The sequence below is a fragment of the Danio rerio genome, chromosome 13 (assembly GCF_052040795.2).
Source record: "Danio rerio strain M-AB ecotype USA chromosome 13, GRCz13ab, whole genome shotgun sequence".
Lineage (NCBI taxonomy): Eukaryota > Metazoa > Chordata > Actinopteri > Cypriniformes > Danionidae > Danio > Danio rerio.
In genome coordinates this window covers 51,802,501-51,817,500 of record NC_141033.1, presented here as the reverse complement: position 1 = coordinate 51,817,500, position 15,000 = coordinate 51,802,501, and the positions used below count along the sequence as shown (strand labels likewise).

The 15,000-nt window shown below is 41.0% G+C and overlaps 1 protein-coding gene and 1 long non-coding RNA gene across 9 annotated transcripts in view; both read right to left on the bottom strand.

The window, feature by feature from the left end:
* Positions 1-15,000, bottom strand: part of LOC147841212 (uncharacterized) — a 1,204,737-nt gene that overhangs the window by 563,182 nt on the left and 626,555 nt on the right. The gene's annotated exons all lie outside the window — the stretch shown is intronic.
* The window catches only part of sipa1l2a (signal-induced proliferation-associated 1like 2, genome duplicate a), a 288,056-nt gene that overhangs the window by 16,821 nt on the left and 256,235 nt on the right, over positions 1-15,000 (bottom strand). For all 8 annotated transcript variants that reach the window (XM_087279788.1, XM_087279790.1, XM_087279792.1 and 5 more), the window contains 2 exons: positions 14,124-14,265; positions 2,236-2,458 (listed from right to left, as the gene is read on the bottom strand). In XM_087279788.1, coding sequence (XP_087135914.1) covers positions 2,236-2,458; positions 14,124-14,265 — 365 coding nt within the window. The remainder of the gene's footprint in view (positions 1-2,235; positions 2,459-14,123; positions 14,266-15,000) is intronic.

The following is a 15,000-nucleotide window of genomic DNA, read 5'->3' as shown; positions in this document are numbered from 1 at the left end:
GGTGTTGTATATAGTGTGCTGTGCATGGTTTGGTCTATGTTCTGTAACTGAGCGTTTAGTAATCCCTTATGAGGTTTGATGTGGTCTGGCTGAGACTGATGCGGGGGGCAGTGTGCTGGGATGTCTATATAGTGTACCTAAGAGTTTAGTAATCGCTCTTGAGGTTGGATGTGGTCTGGCTGAGGCTGATGAGTAGGTAGTGTGCTGTGGTGTTGTTGTCTAAATAGTACCTGAGGAAGATTTGGTCAATATAGTATATCTGAGAGTGTAGTACTCTCTCTTGAGGTTGGATGTGGTCTGACTGAGACTGATGCAGGGTTAGTGTGCTGTGATGTCTATATAGTGTATCTGAGAGTTTAGTATCCCCTCTTGAGGTTGGATGAGGTCTGGCTGAGACTGATGAGGGGGTAGTGTGCTGTGGTAGAGTGGAATGTGGTGGTATTGTTGTCTATACAGTGTTTCAGAGTGGTTTGTTGTCTATATAGTGTTTGTGAGGGTATAGTACTCTCTCTTGAGGTTGAATGTGGTCTAGCTGAAGATAATGCTAGGGGGTAGTGTGCTGTGGTAGGGTGGAATGTGGTGGTGTTGTTGTCTATATAGTGTCTCAGGGTGGTTTTGTTGTCTATATAGTGTGTGTGAGGGTGTAGTAATTTCTCTAGAGGTTGTATGTGGTTTGGCTGAGACTGATGCGGGGGGTCGTGTGCTGTGCATTTTTTGGTTTATATAGTGTATCTGAGAGTGTAGTACTCTCTCTTGAGGTTGGATGTGGTCTGGCTGAGGCTGATGAGGGTGTAGTGTGCAGTGGGTTGTTGTCTATATAGTACCTGAGGAAGATTTGGTCTATATAGTGTATCTGAGAGTGTAGTACTCTCTCTTGAGGTTGGATGTGGTCTGGCTGAGACTGATGCTAGGGGTAGTGTGCTGTGGTAGGTTGGAATGTGGTGGTATTGTTGTCTATATAGTGTCTCAGGGTGGTTTTGTTGTCTATATAGTGTGTGTGAGGGTGTAGTACTTACTCTTAAGGTTGGATGTGGTTTGGCTGAGACTGATGCGTGGGGTAGCGTGCTGTAGTGCTGTTGACTACACAGTGTCTGAGGGACGTTTGGTCTATATAGTGTGGTGCAGTACTCAATCTTGAGGATAGATGTGGTCTGGCTGAGGCTGATGCGGGGGAGGTAGTATGCTGTGGTGTTGTATATAGTGTGCTGTGCATGGTTTGGTCTATATTCTGTAACTGAGCGTTTAGTAATCCCTTATGAGGTTTGATGTGGTCTGGCTGAGACTGATGCGGGGGGCAGTGTGCTGGGATGTCTATATAGTGTATCTGAGAGTTTAGTAATCGCTCTTGAGGTTGGATGTGGTCTGGCTGAGGCTGATGAGTAGGTAGTGTGCTGTGGTGTTGTTGTCTAAATAGTACCTGAGGAAGATTTGGTCTATATAGTATATCTGAGAGTGTAGTACTCACTCTTGAGGATAGATGTGGTCTGGCTGAGGCTGATGTGGGGGAGGTAGTATGCTGTGGTGTTGTTGTCTATATAGTGTGCTGTGCATGGTATATTCTGTAACTGAGCGTTTAGTAATCCCTTATGAGGTTTGATGTGGTCTGGCTGAGGCTGATGAGTAGGTAGTGTGCTGTGGTGTTGTTGTCTATATAGTACCTGAGGAGGTTTGGTCTATATAGTGTATCTGAGAGTGTAGTACTCTCTCTTGAGGTTGGATGTGGTCTGGCTGGAACTGATGCTAGGGGTATTGTGCTGTGGTAGGGTGGAATGTGGTGGTATTGCTGTCTATATAGTGTCTCAGGGTGGTTTGTTGTCTATATAGTGTTTGTGAGGGTATAGTACTCTCTCTTGAGGCTGAATGTGGTCTAGCTGAAGATAATGCTAGGGGGTAGTGTGCTGTGGTAGGGTGGAATGTGGTGGTGTTGTTGTCTATATAGTGTCTCAGGGTGGTTTTGTTGTCTATATAGTGTGTGTGAGGGTGTAGTAATTTCTCTAGAGGTTGTATGTGGTTTGGCTGAGACTGATGCGGGGGGGTAGTGTGCTGTGCATTTTTCGGTCTATATAGTGTATCTGAGAGTGTAGTACTCTCTCTTGAGGTTGGATGTGGTCTGGCTGAGACTGATGCTAGGGGTAGTGTGCTGTGGTAGGTTGGAATGTGGTGTTGTCATTGTGTATATAGAGTCTCAGGGTGTTTTTTTTGTCTATATAGTGTGTGTGAGGGTGTAGTACTTACTCTTGAGGTTGGATGTGGTTTGGCTGAGGCTGATGCGGGGGGGTAGTGTGCTGTGGTAGGCTGGAGTGCTGCTGAACAGGATGTCGTTTGGCATGGCCTGGTCCAGCATGGAGCTTCGTGAGCTAGCATACGACGAGCCCTTTTTGTTGCTGCTGCACACACTCTCGTCTGACAGTGTGCGATACAGTGAACGCCGAGGGGAAACGCTACCCACTGCTGATGCCTGACAGAGGACACACATGTAGATATAATGTCAATTACAGATAATACTTAATTAAAATGAAGAATTTATTGTTAAAGCCAGTATGAAATGACAAGTCCAAAATCTTTCCAATTGGATCAAATATACTTTTCCGGGCTTATGATGTCCATGGAGAATTCATTGGATGATTTTTACTTTGTAATTGGTCAATAATGTGATTGTCAATTTGATCCCACCCACACATCTGTAGACACTAATCAGAGAAGTACACAAATAAAAAAATGAACAAAATATCATTCATTGTTTATACACACACCGGCGACTTTAATACACCTCTCCAGCTGCTCGTTAACGCAAATTTCTAATCAGCCAATCACATGGCTGCAATTCAATGCATTTAGGAACGTCAGGGTCACGACAATCTGCTGCAGTTCAAAGCAAGCCTCAGAATGGGGAAGAAAGGGGATTTAAGTGACTTTGAACGTGGCATGGTTGTTGGTGCCTGACGGGCTGGTCTGAGTATTTCAGAAACTGCTGATCTACTGGGATTTTCACGCACAACCATCTCTAGGTTTTACAGAAAATGGTCTGCAAAAGAGGAAATATCCAGTGAGCGGCAGTTCTGTGGGCGCAAATGCCTTGCTGATGCCAGAAGTCAGAGGAGAATGGCCAGACTGGTTCCAGCTGATAGAAAGGCAACAGTAACTCAAATAAGCACTCGATACAACCGAGGTCTGCAGAAGAGCATCTCTGAACACACAACACATCCAACCTTGAGGCGGATGGGCTACAGCAGCAGAAGACCACACCGGGTGCCGCGTCTGTCAGCTAAGAACAGGAAACTGAGGCTACAATTCACACAGACTCACCAAAACTGGACAATAGAAGATTGGAGAAACGTTGCCTGCTCTTATGAGTCTCCATTTCTGCTGCCACATTCGGATGGTGTTAAGAGTTTTGCCTCAACAACATAAAAAGGATATTTTTTGGGGACACTTTGGGCTCATTAGTACCAATTGAGCATCGTGTCAACACCACAGCCTACCTGAGTATTGTTGCTGACCATGTCCATCCCTTTATGACCACAGTGTCTCCATGTTCTGATGGCTACTTCCAGCATGTCATAAAGCGTGAATCATCTCAGACTGGTTTCTTGAACATGACAATGAGTTCACTGTACTCAAATGGCCTCTACAGTCACCAGAACTCAACCCAATAGAGCACGTTTGGGATGTGGTGGAACTTGAGATTCACATCATGGATGTGCAGCCAACAAATCTGCAGCAAATGCATGATGCAATCATGTCAATATGGAGCAAAATCTCTGAGGAATATTTCCAGTACCTTGTTGAATCTATGCCACGAAGGATTAAGGCAGTTCTGAAGGCAAAAGGGGGTCCAACCTGGTGCTAGTATGGTGTACCTAATAAAGTGGCTGGTGAGTGTATATATCGTTTTGATATTCTTATTAGATATTTAATTGCAAATCTTCTACAAACATATGTATGACCAAAGTCCCAGAATACAGATAACAAGCATCGACCACACACAAAAAACCTGTAAGGATCTTATTTTAAGAGACACACTGTTAGTGTGAGTGTAGTGTAAAATTAGGGGTATAATTTCTTATTTTCACTCATTTTTAACACAAATAAATGCTGCTATTCAGCAAAGATGCATTAAATTGATCAAAAGTGACAGCTAAAGACATTTTAATCAGATTAAATCAAAAGCTGTCCTTTCTATTCGTGGAAGAATCCTCGTAAATTAAACGTATCATATAAAGATATATATACACAATTTAAGTCCTGACGTTCTCCACTGTCTCTCTCTCAGCAGGAGGCAGTTAGTGGGTTTGTTTTGGACTGAATGAATGGAAACACCTCACTGTACTGTGTCTTTAAACAGCAGGATGTTATAAATACAGCCTGTTCTTTATCTGCAGCTGCTGTGCACTGTGTGTGTGTTGCTGCTCTTCCGCTTCAGACTAAAGCGCAGCCATATTTGGTCAGCTGGATGAGAGGAGTAAGTGTGGCCCCGGGGCCCGTGCATCACTATATAGAACAGTTGAGTTTTCAGGTCTATTTGAAGACATGTGCTTCTCCTGGAGTGAACTAAAGTATACTTGAATGCAATTTGCTTTGGATAAAGGAGTCTGTCAAACGCATTCATGTAAAACAAACTAAGTAGAAGTCACCGGCTGTGCTGTAACTCATAGTAAATATCATAACATCATAACTTAAATGGAGCATTATAAAGGAAAACTTTAGCATGTTCACATTTGGTGTTCTTGGTTCTTTTGGTCCAGACTGATGTTATTAACCTGACCACATTCTTCTCTAATAAACAAAAATACATAATGTAAAGTACATACTGTTTTAGTAAGACTTCAGTAACATTTACTTTCCTGTTCAAAACGGGTCAAAATTATTATTATTTATTTGATAAATATATACACCAAAATATTTATTTTATTATAACTATACATCATTAAGCAATTTTAGAAACATTTTATTATGACATTTATTTTTCTGTTCAAAATGAGTCAAATTATTATTATTTATTTAACAAATAAATAAATAAATATATATATATATATATATATATATATATATATATATATATATATATATATATATATATATATATATATATATATAATTATTAACCAGCAAGGATGCATTGTTATATAATTTAAAATTCACAGTAAATATATTTATAATATCTTAAAACCATTACTATTTTTAATGAAATTCAACTATTTTTAAACTATATATAAAATATATTTATCAGAGACAATAAAAAAATGTATTGTAGTGTAAGTAATGATGCTGGAAATTCAGCTTTGCATCAGAAGATTAAATATATTTTACCATATTTAAACAGTTTTTCTGCTTTTACTGTATTTTTGGTCAAAATGAAGCACTTTAAAAAAATAAAAGATGAAAAACAATAATTTTATAGATCATTGCAAGGATTGCATTCTCTGGTAAGGATGTATATAATCCCAAATTAAAGTTTAGGTATCTTAAATGTAAGCATATCATTTGTGAATAATAATAAATAAATAAATTATATATATATATATATATATATATATATCTATTTTTTTTTTTTTTTTACCCAAATGATGTTTAACAGAGCAAGGTATAAGTATAAAGACTTTTTTGTTTTATTTTAACGAGAAAAAAAAAAACTGTTTTTAATTTTTTAAGCACCATTTTAAGAACAAAATTATTAGCTTTAAGCTAATTTTTTTTTCGATAGTCTACAGAACAAACCATCATTATACAATAACTTGCCTAATTACCCTAACCTGCCAAGTTACTCTAATTAATCTAGTTAAGCCTTTAAATGTCACTTTAAGCTGTATAGAAGTGTCTTGAAAAATATCTAGTCAAATATTATTTACTGTCATCATGACAAAGATAAAATAAATCAGTTATTAGAGATGAGTTATTAAAACTATTATGATTAGAGATGTGGTGAAAAAGTCTTCTCTCCATTAAACAGAAATCGGGAAAAAATAAATAGGGGGGATAATAATTTAGGGGGGCTAATAATTCTGACTTTAACTATAAAACTACCACCACATTTCATATAATAGATAATTTTATATATAATCCCGAATCAGAGTTTGGACAAACTTTGGTATCTTAAAAGTCAGCATTATATGAAGTAGGATCAAAACTGTCTTGGGGTGTACTGTCTTGAAGACCTCAAAATTTTACTTCTTCCTCATCCTCCACTTTTTCCAATCCTGCTTGAGTTTCTGTGATAACACAAAAGATCAAAATGAAGCACTTGTAAGGAAATAAGATTAAAAAACAGATTTCTCTAGATTGTTGCAATGCATTCTGGGTTTGCATTCTCTGCTAAGGACATATGCAATCCCAAGTTAAGAGTTTGGAGAAACTGAGGTATCTTAAAAAGTCAGCATTATATAATGCAGATCATACCAGGTGATCTCTTAAAGGCACAGTACACCCCAAAATTTAAATTCTTACACATTAATCCTGACTGAGTTTAGAGGATCAAAATGAAGCACTTAAAGGAAATAAGATTCAAAAACATATTCCTCCAGTTGTTGGAGTGCTTTCTGGGATTGCATTCCCAGCTAAGGAAAAATGTAATCCCAAATTTGAGTTTGAACAAACTTTGATCACTTAAAAGTCAGCATTATATAAAGCAGATCACACTGAGTCATGTCTTAAAGAGACAGTACACCAGAAAATTCTAATTATTGCTCATCCTCCAACTTATTCCAAACCTGCTTGAGGTTATTTGAGAACACAAAGGATCAAAGCAAGGCATTTCTATAGAAAATAGATTAAAAAACACATTTTTCTAGATTGTTGCTATGCATTCTGGGATTGAATTATCTGCTAAGGATGCAATTAATTCAAAATTAAAGTTTGGACAAACTTGGATATCTTAAAAGTCAGCATTATATAATGCAGATCATACTGGGTGATGTCTTAAAGGAACAGTATGTAGAGTTGCTGAAGTTTGCCCTGCGTGCTTGTGGTTTTTAAGAAATTTCTTCGGTCCGTCAATCTTGTCAATGCTATTATTCAAAAAGGTAAGTGTGGTAGGCATTGTGCCGAAATGTTTGTGTCTTTAAATCACCCGAAGAATGTCAGAAGAAAAAATAAAAACAGTACGAAGCAATTACTTGATGAGTGCTAATCATTACTTTTTTAAAGGGAGAGTACACCACAAAATTCAAATTATTACTCATCCTCCACATATTCCAAATCTTTGTGAAGGAAACGAGATTAAATTGACGTCCATGGTATTTTTTGTCTGTACTATAGATGTATCTGACAACTAGACAGTAAAGTTCGTCGAGACAAACTTTGAGGCTGGCTTGACAAAGCCTGTTGGTGATAGTTTATTTAGTTTAAAACAGTTTGAAAAAGTATAAGTAGCATGTTATTAGCATGATTCTAGCATGGATTATCATGTTATTAGCATGTTATTAGCACGAAGGAAATGAGATTAAATTCAGTTTCTTTTTTGAAGAGAAAGGAAGATCTACTGTCCCTGCTGAAAAATCCAGCTTAAACCAGCCTAGGCTGGTTGGCTGGTTTTAGCTGGTTGACCAGCCTGGTTTTAGAGGGGTTTTGGCCATTTCCAGGCTGGTTTCTAGCCATTTCCAGCCTGGTCTTAGCTGGTCAGTCTGGAAAATGAGCAGCCAAATCCAGCTAAAACCAGCTTAACCAACCTGGTTTAAGCTGGACATAGCTGGTTTTGGCTGGACTCCCAGATTGGCTAAGCTGGTCAAGCTGGTTTTAGCTGGTCATCTCCCAGCCTGACCAGCTAAGACCAGGCTGGAAATGGCTGGAAACCAGCCTGGAAGTGGCCAAAACCCCTCTAAAACCAGCCTGGTCAACCAGCTAAAACCAGCCAACCAGCCTAGGCTGGTTTAAGCTAGATTTTTCAGCAGGGGTAAAATGCAAGAAAAGCTGCCATTGACGTCCATAGTATGTGTTGTCCGTAATATAGATGTTTTTTGACAAATTTTGTTCAGAAAAAGTAGTTTTGTGTTCAGAAAGTTATGCATACTAGTTTAAATCAACTTGAGTGTTGGGGGAATGGTGAGGAATTTCCCATTTTGGTCTGTACTGTCCCTTTAAAAGACATTTATTTAGACAGCACACTAGTATTGGGAACAGACTTACATATTAAAACTTCTCTCTCTCTCTCTCTCTCTCTCTCGATCGAACACAAACCCATGAGCTAACAAGCTTAAACTGTGCCAAAGCCCTTTAGACACACTGTATATGTTCTCCATTCAGAGCGTGAGCCAGAGGAAGTCGGTTCGTTCCCAAGCGCAGTCACTTGATCCTGTTGATTTTATTTATAGCACACAATACATCATCCACTACTTGAAACTTGATCAAAAACGTTTGCTCGCTAAACCGCCGCCGTCACTGGAGGGAAAGCAGACGTCACCACACACGGGACTCGGAGAAGCTAAAAGCCTTCGGGCTCGAACCCGCCCTGTGTTTTCACTTCCTTTAGACTCAAATCCCACTCAAATCCCAGCGCTCAAGCATGAACACCTCAATATCTCCTTCAAGCTCTCCCGTCTATGGCCTCACACACACACACACACACACACAAACAAACACACACACACACGCTGAGTCCCAGTTCGCTTATGTCCTAAAAGTATGTAATATTTTTTTGAAGAAAAGGTAAAACCCTAGGACAAATGTTGGGAAAGTACGGAAAATCCAAATAAAAAAATAAAGAAGTGGTTTCCAGATTTACTCTGTCTTGTATTTTATTGCAGACAATATGAACACAAAATATTTGATGTTTTGTCTGATCAAATTCACTTCGTTTGTAAATTTACATCCTTTCCTGTTATTCAGACCAGCAACACATCCCAAAAACAGTTGGGACAGGAGCTGGTAATCAGGTAAACTGGTTGGACAATGATGTGATATGACAAAGGTGATGTCAGCAGGTAATTGTAATTGTGATTTAGCACAAAAGGGCTTGTCCTTTAGGAGAAAAAAAAAAGGCCGGGGATCCGTTTCCCAACAAAAATGCAAGAAATTTATGGAAATAATTCCTCAAAGAAAGAGAGGAAGACATTTGGATATTTCACCTTCAACCGTGCAGAACATCATTAAAATATTCAAGGAATCTCAGAGGAATGTTAGTGTGCAAAGCACAACGGCACAAGCCTAAGCAATTTTCAAAATAAAATAAAATAAAATAAATAAATAAATAAATTCCTTTGTCTTCATGCTTGGTTTGTGCTCTGACATGCACTGTCAACCCTGGGACCTTATATAGACAGATGTACGCCTTTTCAAATCATGTCCAATCAACTGCACTGACAACAGGTGAACTCCAATGAAGCTGCTGAAATATCTCAAGGATGATTAGTGGAAACATTGCTAAATTTGCTGATGACACAATGGTGTTGAGCCTAATCACAGCACTGTCTGTATTTTGCACTGTCGTTGTATTTGAACTATCTGTATTTGCATTGTCTGGAGCCAGCACCTAAGCTTTTTTACTCATCATAGCACACGTGCTGCTGCTGATGTGACAATAAAAGTGATTTGATTTGATTTGAATGTAATTTAAGCTTATTTTAGAGTTTCACGGCAAAGGCTGTAAATACTGATGATTTTTCAGCATTTTTATTTGTAATAAATTTGCAACAATTTCAAAAACTCTTTTTTCACATTGTCATTATGGGGGATTGTGTGTAGAATGTTGATAAAACAAATGAATTTAATCCATTTTGGAATAAGACTGTAACATAAACAAAATGTGAAAAAAGTGAAGCGCTATCAATACTTTCCGGATGCACTGTATAACGCCTGGTTTATACTTCTGCGTCAAGTGAACGGCGTAACCCACGGCGCATGCAAAGGTTGTAGCTGTGCATTTATACTTCTGCGCGCTGTCTCTTTGGTCTGCATTAACACTTCCGAAACGCTAGTTGGCAGTGAGGTGTTAATGTTCCTCTGTGTCGAGTTTCTTCGCTGGTGTATTGCTTTTCCTGAACGCACTACACTTAACTTTAACTATGAGGTAAACACAAAACAAAACTTTCCATCCGGAGCTATTTCACGGGACTCCACACTTGTAAACAATCGCTCTATCGGGGTTGCGCCATTTGCACGGCTCTCAGTCCCGCCCAGACTCGTCAGCGCTACCAAGCCGACCAATCACAGAGCTTGTGCTACGCGTCATTATGACGTGTAGTTACATCTTTTGAGAGGTGCACATCAGCCACGCCGACGGGGTAGGGCTATGCGTCAACGCCGTAGCATACGCATGCGTTTGACGCAGAATAATAAATCAGCCTTAAGCCATATCACCACATGGGCTCAGGACTACTTTGGTAAACCTTTGTCAAGTACCACAATACGTAGTTACATTCACAAACGCCAGTGAAAACCATAGTGTGCCAAAAGGAAGCCCTATGTTAACAGTGTCCGGAAGCGCCGTTGACCTCTCTGGGCTCGGAGGAATCTGAAAAGGACCATCAAACAGTGGAAATTTGTACTTTACTCAGATGAATCAGCATTTCAGGAATTTTTTGGGGAGAAATGAAAGCCATGTGCTCCGGATCAAAGAAGAAAAGGATCATCCAGACTGTTACCAGCAACAAGGGTTGTGTCAGTGTCCTTAGTAACCAAAGGTATCTTGCACTTCAGTGATGGCACTATTAATGTTAAAAAGTACATAGAGATTTTGGAGCACAATATGCTGCTTTCTTTACCAGGGACGCCCATGCATATTTCAACAAGACAAGGCAAAAGCACATTCCGCTCACATTACAAAGTCCAGGCTGCGGAGGAAGAGGATACAGGTATTTCAGTGGCCTGCCTGCAGTCCCGACCTGTCTCCAGTAGAGAATGTGTGGTGCATTTTGAAGCAGGTAAACAGCAGCTTTTCATTTTCCTTCAGTCTTAGTACAACATGTAACTGCAGACACGTCAAGCATTAAATAAGAAATTCTCAAAAAAAATGTCTTTTGAGATTTTTAAATGCTAATGTTCTAATCCAATTTAATGAGCTAAGCTAAGCTGAGCTAAAAGTTCTCCCACCAGACCCCGAGATCGGCTGAAGTGATTCAAAAATGGTAAATCTAAACTGTAGGGGAGCTGTAAAATGAACCTATTTCAAAAAAGCGGAACTAGACCAGTAAACATTGACCCTAGCAACACCCTAGCAACCATCTAGCAACTGCAAACAAAACAATAGCAACTAAAAAAAAAGTGCTGATAAAAAGTAATGTGGTTGATATCAGTCTACAGCATCTCTCCTTCTCAATTCAGCACACACTGACCCGTCTGCTTCTAAGGCCATCACACACCACCAAAAATAGACCACTGTGCAGATAACGGGCGCTGGGAGACACGCGGGGACTCGAAACACAATTATGAGCGTCTCCAGGAGCAGAGGAGACTTCAAAACACACAACAACTTCCTCCCGGTAATCCAGAACATGCCGGAAAACTGGTCCATCAGATGAGGAAAACGCAGACGCTTCTTATCATGTGTGTGTCCAGAAGCGGCTCGGGCTGATAACACACACACATGTTTGTTCAGGCTTCGCTCACTGAGGTTATCAGCGTGTGTGTGACTGCATTCACATACTAATCAGAGCCAACGGAAAGACTTGACTTGACAGGAGAGAGTGCATGTTCTGTTAAAACACACATGACTAGTATATGCTAAAGTATATGCTAAAAAAGATGATCAAAAACATGGTTTTACTATGCTAAATATTTAAAAAAGCTAAGTTAACATTGTCCTTTTTCCTAAAGTCTGACGTACATCCACTTGAAATGGTTCTGAAAAGAGAAAACATTGTAGGGTGGTGCTTGATTTCGTCTTTTGTGAACTGATTGGATTGTTGGAAGGTGGGCGTTGCTAAATGAAAGAAGATTGACCAATGGATGAAGGTAGGGCAGAAAGAAGACACAGCCTGCTTGCGCCACCCTACATTACTGATAGCCCCACTCTATAATATTGATAGCCCTGCCCAAAAGCCTCACTCTAAGGACTTATATTTGCGCTCTAAAAGACTGATAGCCTTATGGGAAAGTCTAGAAGGGATACAGCTGTGAGTACGCACATCAACATAGCATCATTTTTGTGATACTGTACAACAGTAGGCATAAATAAATGCAATTTAATGGGTAATTTAATTCATAAATTGAATAATACTCTGTATAATTACTGTCTTTACAGTACTGTGAGGGTTGAGTTTAGGGTTGGGGTGGGAGTAGACCTTAATAAAATGCATTTATTGGGTAATTTAATAAATATTCATAAACTGCTAGACAAAGCTGTATCACTTTTAGCAACGAACTAGCCCTGCCCTAAATAACTGATAACCCTGCCCTAAATAACTGATAACCCTGCCCTAAATAACTGATAACCCTGCCCTAAATAACTGAGAACCCTGCCCTAAAGGACTGAGAACCCTGCCCTAAATAACTGATAACCCTGCCCTAAAGGACTGAGAACCCCGCCCTAAAGGACTGAGAACCCCGCCCTAAAGCACTGAGACCACCGCACTAAAGGACTGTCACCCCCACACTAAAGGACTGACAGCCCCGCCGTAAAGGACTGATAGCCCCACCCTAAATGACTGAAACCCCCGTCCTAAATGGCTGATAATCCCGCACTAAATGACTGATTGGCCCTCCCTAAATGACTGCGACCCCCGCCCTAAATGACTGATAGCCTTGACCTAAAGGACTGATAGGCCTGCCTTAAATGACTGATAGCCTCGCCCTAAAGGACTGATAGCCCCGCCTTAAATGACTGATAGCCTCGCCCTAAAGGACTGATAGCCTAGCCCTAAACAGCTGATAGCCCCGCCCTAAATAACTGATAGCCCTGCCCTAAAGGACTAAGACCCCCACCCTAAATGGCTGATAGCCCCACCCGGAATGACTGAAAGCCCCGCCCTAAAGGACTGATAGCCTCACCCGAAATGACTGAAAGCCCCGCCCTAAAGGACTGATAGCCTCACCCGAAATGAATGATAGCCCCGTACTAAACGACTGAGACCCCCGCCCTAAATGGCTGACAGCCCCATCCTAAATGAAAAATAGCCCCACCCTAAATGACTGATAGCCCCGCCCTAAATGAGTAATAGCCCTGCCCTAAAGGACTGAGAAATTCGGCCTAAAGGACTGATAGCATAGCCCTAAATGGCTGATAGGACCCCCCCCTAAATGACTGAATCCCCCACCCTAAATGGCTTATAGCCCTGCCTTAAATGACTGATAGGCCCGTCCTAAAGGACTGAGACCCCTGCCCTAAATGACTGATAGCCCCGCCCTAAAGGACTGATAGCCTCGCCCGAAATGACTGATAGCCCCGCCCTAAAGGACTAATAGCCTCACCCGAAATGAATGATAGCCCTGTACTAAAGGACTGAGACCCCCACCCTAAATGGCTGACAGCCCCATCCTAAATGAAAAATAGCCCCACCCTAAATGACTGATAGCCTCCTAAAGGACTGAATCCCCCACCATAAATGGCTTATAGCCCTGCCTTAAATGACTGATAGCCCCGCCCTAAAGGACTGATAGCCTCGCCCTAAAGGACTGATAGCCCCGCCCTAAATGACTGACAGCCCCGCCCTAAAGGACTGAGAGCCTCGCCCTAAAGGACTGATAGCCCCGCCCTAAATGACTGATAGCCTCACCCTAAAGGACTGATAGCCCCGCCCTAAAGGACTGATAGCCCCGCCCTAAAGGACAAAGAATCCAGCCTTAAAGGACAGACAGCTCAGCCTTAAAGGACTGTTAGCCTTGCCCTTAAGGACTGACAGCACCGTTCTAAAAAACTGAGAGCCTCGGCCTAAATAATTGCTAGTTATGCCCTAAAGGACTGATAGACCCACCTTAAAGGAATGATAGTTTTGCACTTAAGGACTGATAGCCCCTCACTAAAGAGCTGATAGGCCCGCCTTAAAGGATGGATAGCCCCGCCCTAAATTACTGATAGTCCTGCCCTAAAGGACTGATAGCTCCAACCAAAAAGACTCATAGCCCCGCCCCGAAGGCATTCCGTGTGACCAGAAGTGAAGAAAAGATTGGGACCTTCTGACTTTAAACAATATATTGATATTGTGCGAGAGAGTGTGTGTGTGTGTGTGTGTGTGTCTGTGCTGTTTTGAGCGCACCTTCCTCTCTCCCGCTGGGCTCTGCGGCTCCATCATCTTCAAGTACTCCTCTTTGGACACACTCGGCTTCAGTGCTGCGTCCTTCAGCTTGTCTCGTCCTCTGTCCTGCAGTCGACATGACGTCTCAGCGGCGTACAGCTGCCTGCGGGACACACACACACACACAGACACAGCAGTCAGAAACACAGAGCAGTGATGCTGTGAAGAGGAGGGAGGCTCAAACACTGAGGATCAGGGGCTGTTTCTGCATTGAGGAAACACACACACACACACTGTGAGGAGGAATACACACGCTGCAGCTCAGTTTAACAGTGAATCAGTGTCACACACTAAACTACCAGTTCACGCTGACACTTCACACACACGGGTTTGTTTGTAACACGTCGTCCAGAGAGAAGGAAAGGGAAAGACTAAGGAGGGAGATGTGACCTTGATAGCGGCAGTGTGTGTGTGTGTCATTGTCAGGGTGTTATAAATACATATACAGTTTTGACAGAGTGCACACACAGATACACACACAAAAAACACACACTCCCACACACATGTACACACACACTAACACGGTCACAAACTAAACCTGCTACAGGAATCACGTCATATATTAAACACAAGTTGATATCCTTCAGCAATGTCTGGAAGATGGCATGGATCACCACAGATCAAACACTTTAAAATAGTTCAGCTGATAGAGACTAATAAATGAATACATGACCTGTCCGGGAGCATTTTTATTAATTAAAGGAATTAATAAATAAATGAATGAGCAAATAAACAATTAAGTGATATATAACTGGAAGTAAAAATAAAAAACTGTATATATATTTTAATGAAACCAGTGTATACACACACAAACACATATATACACCCACCGGCCACT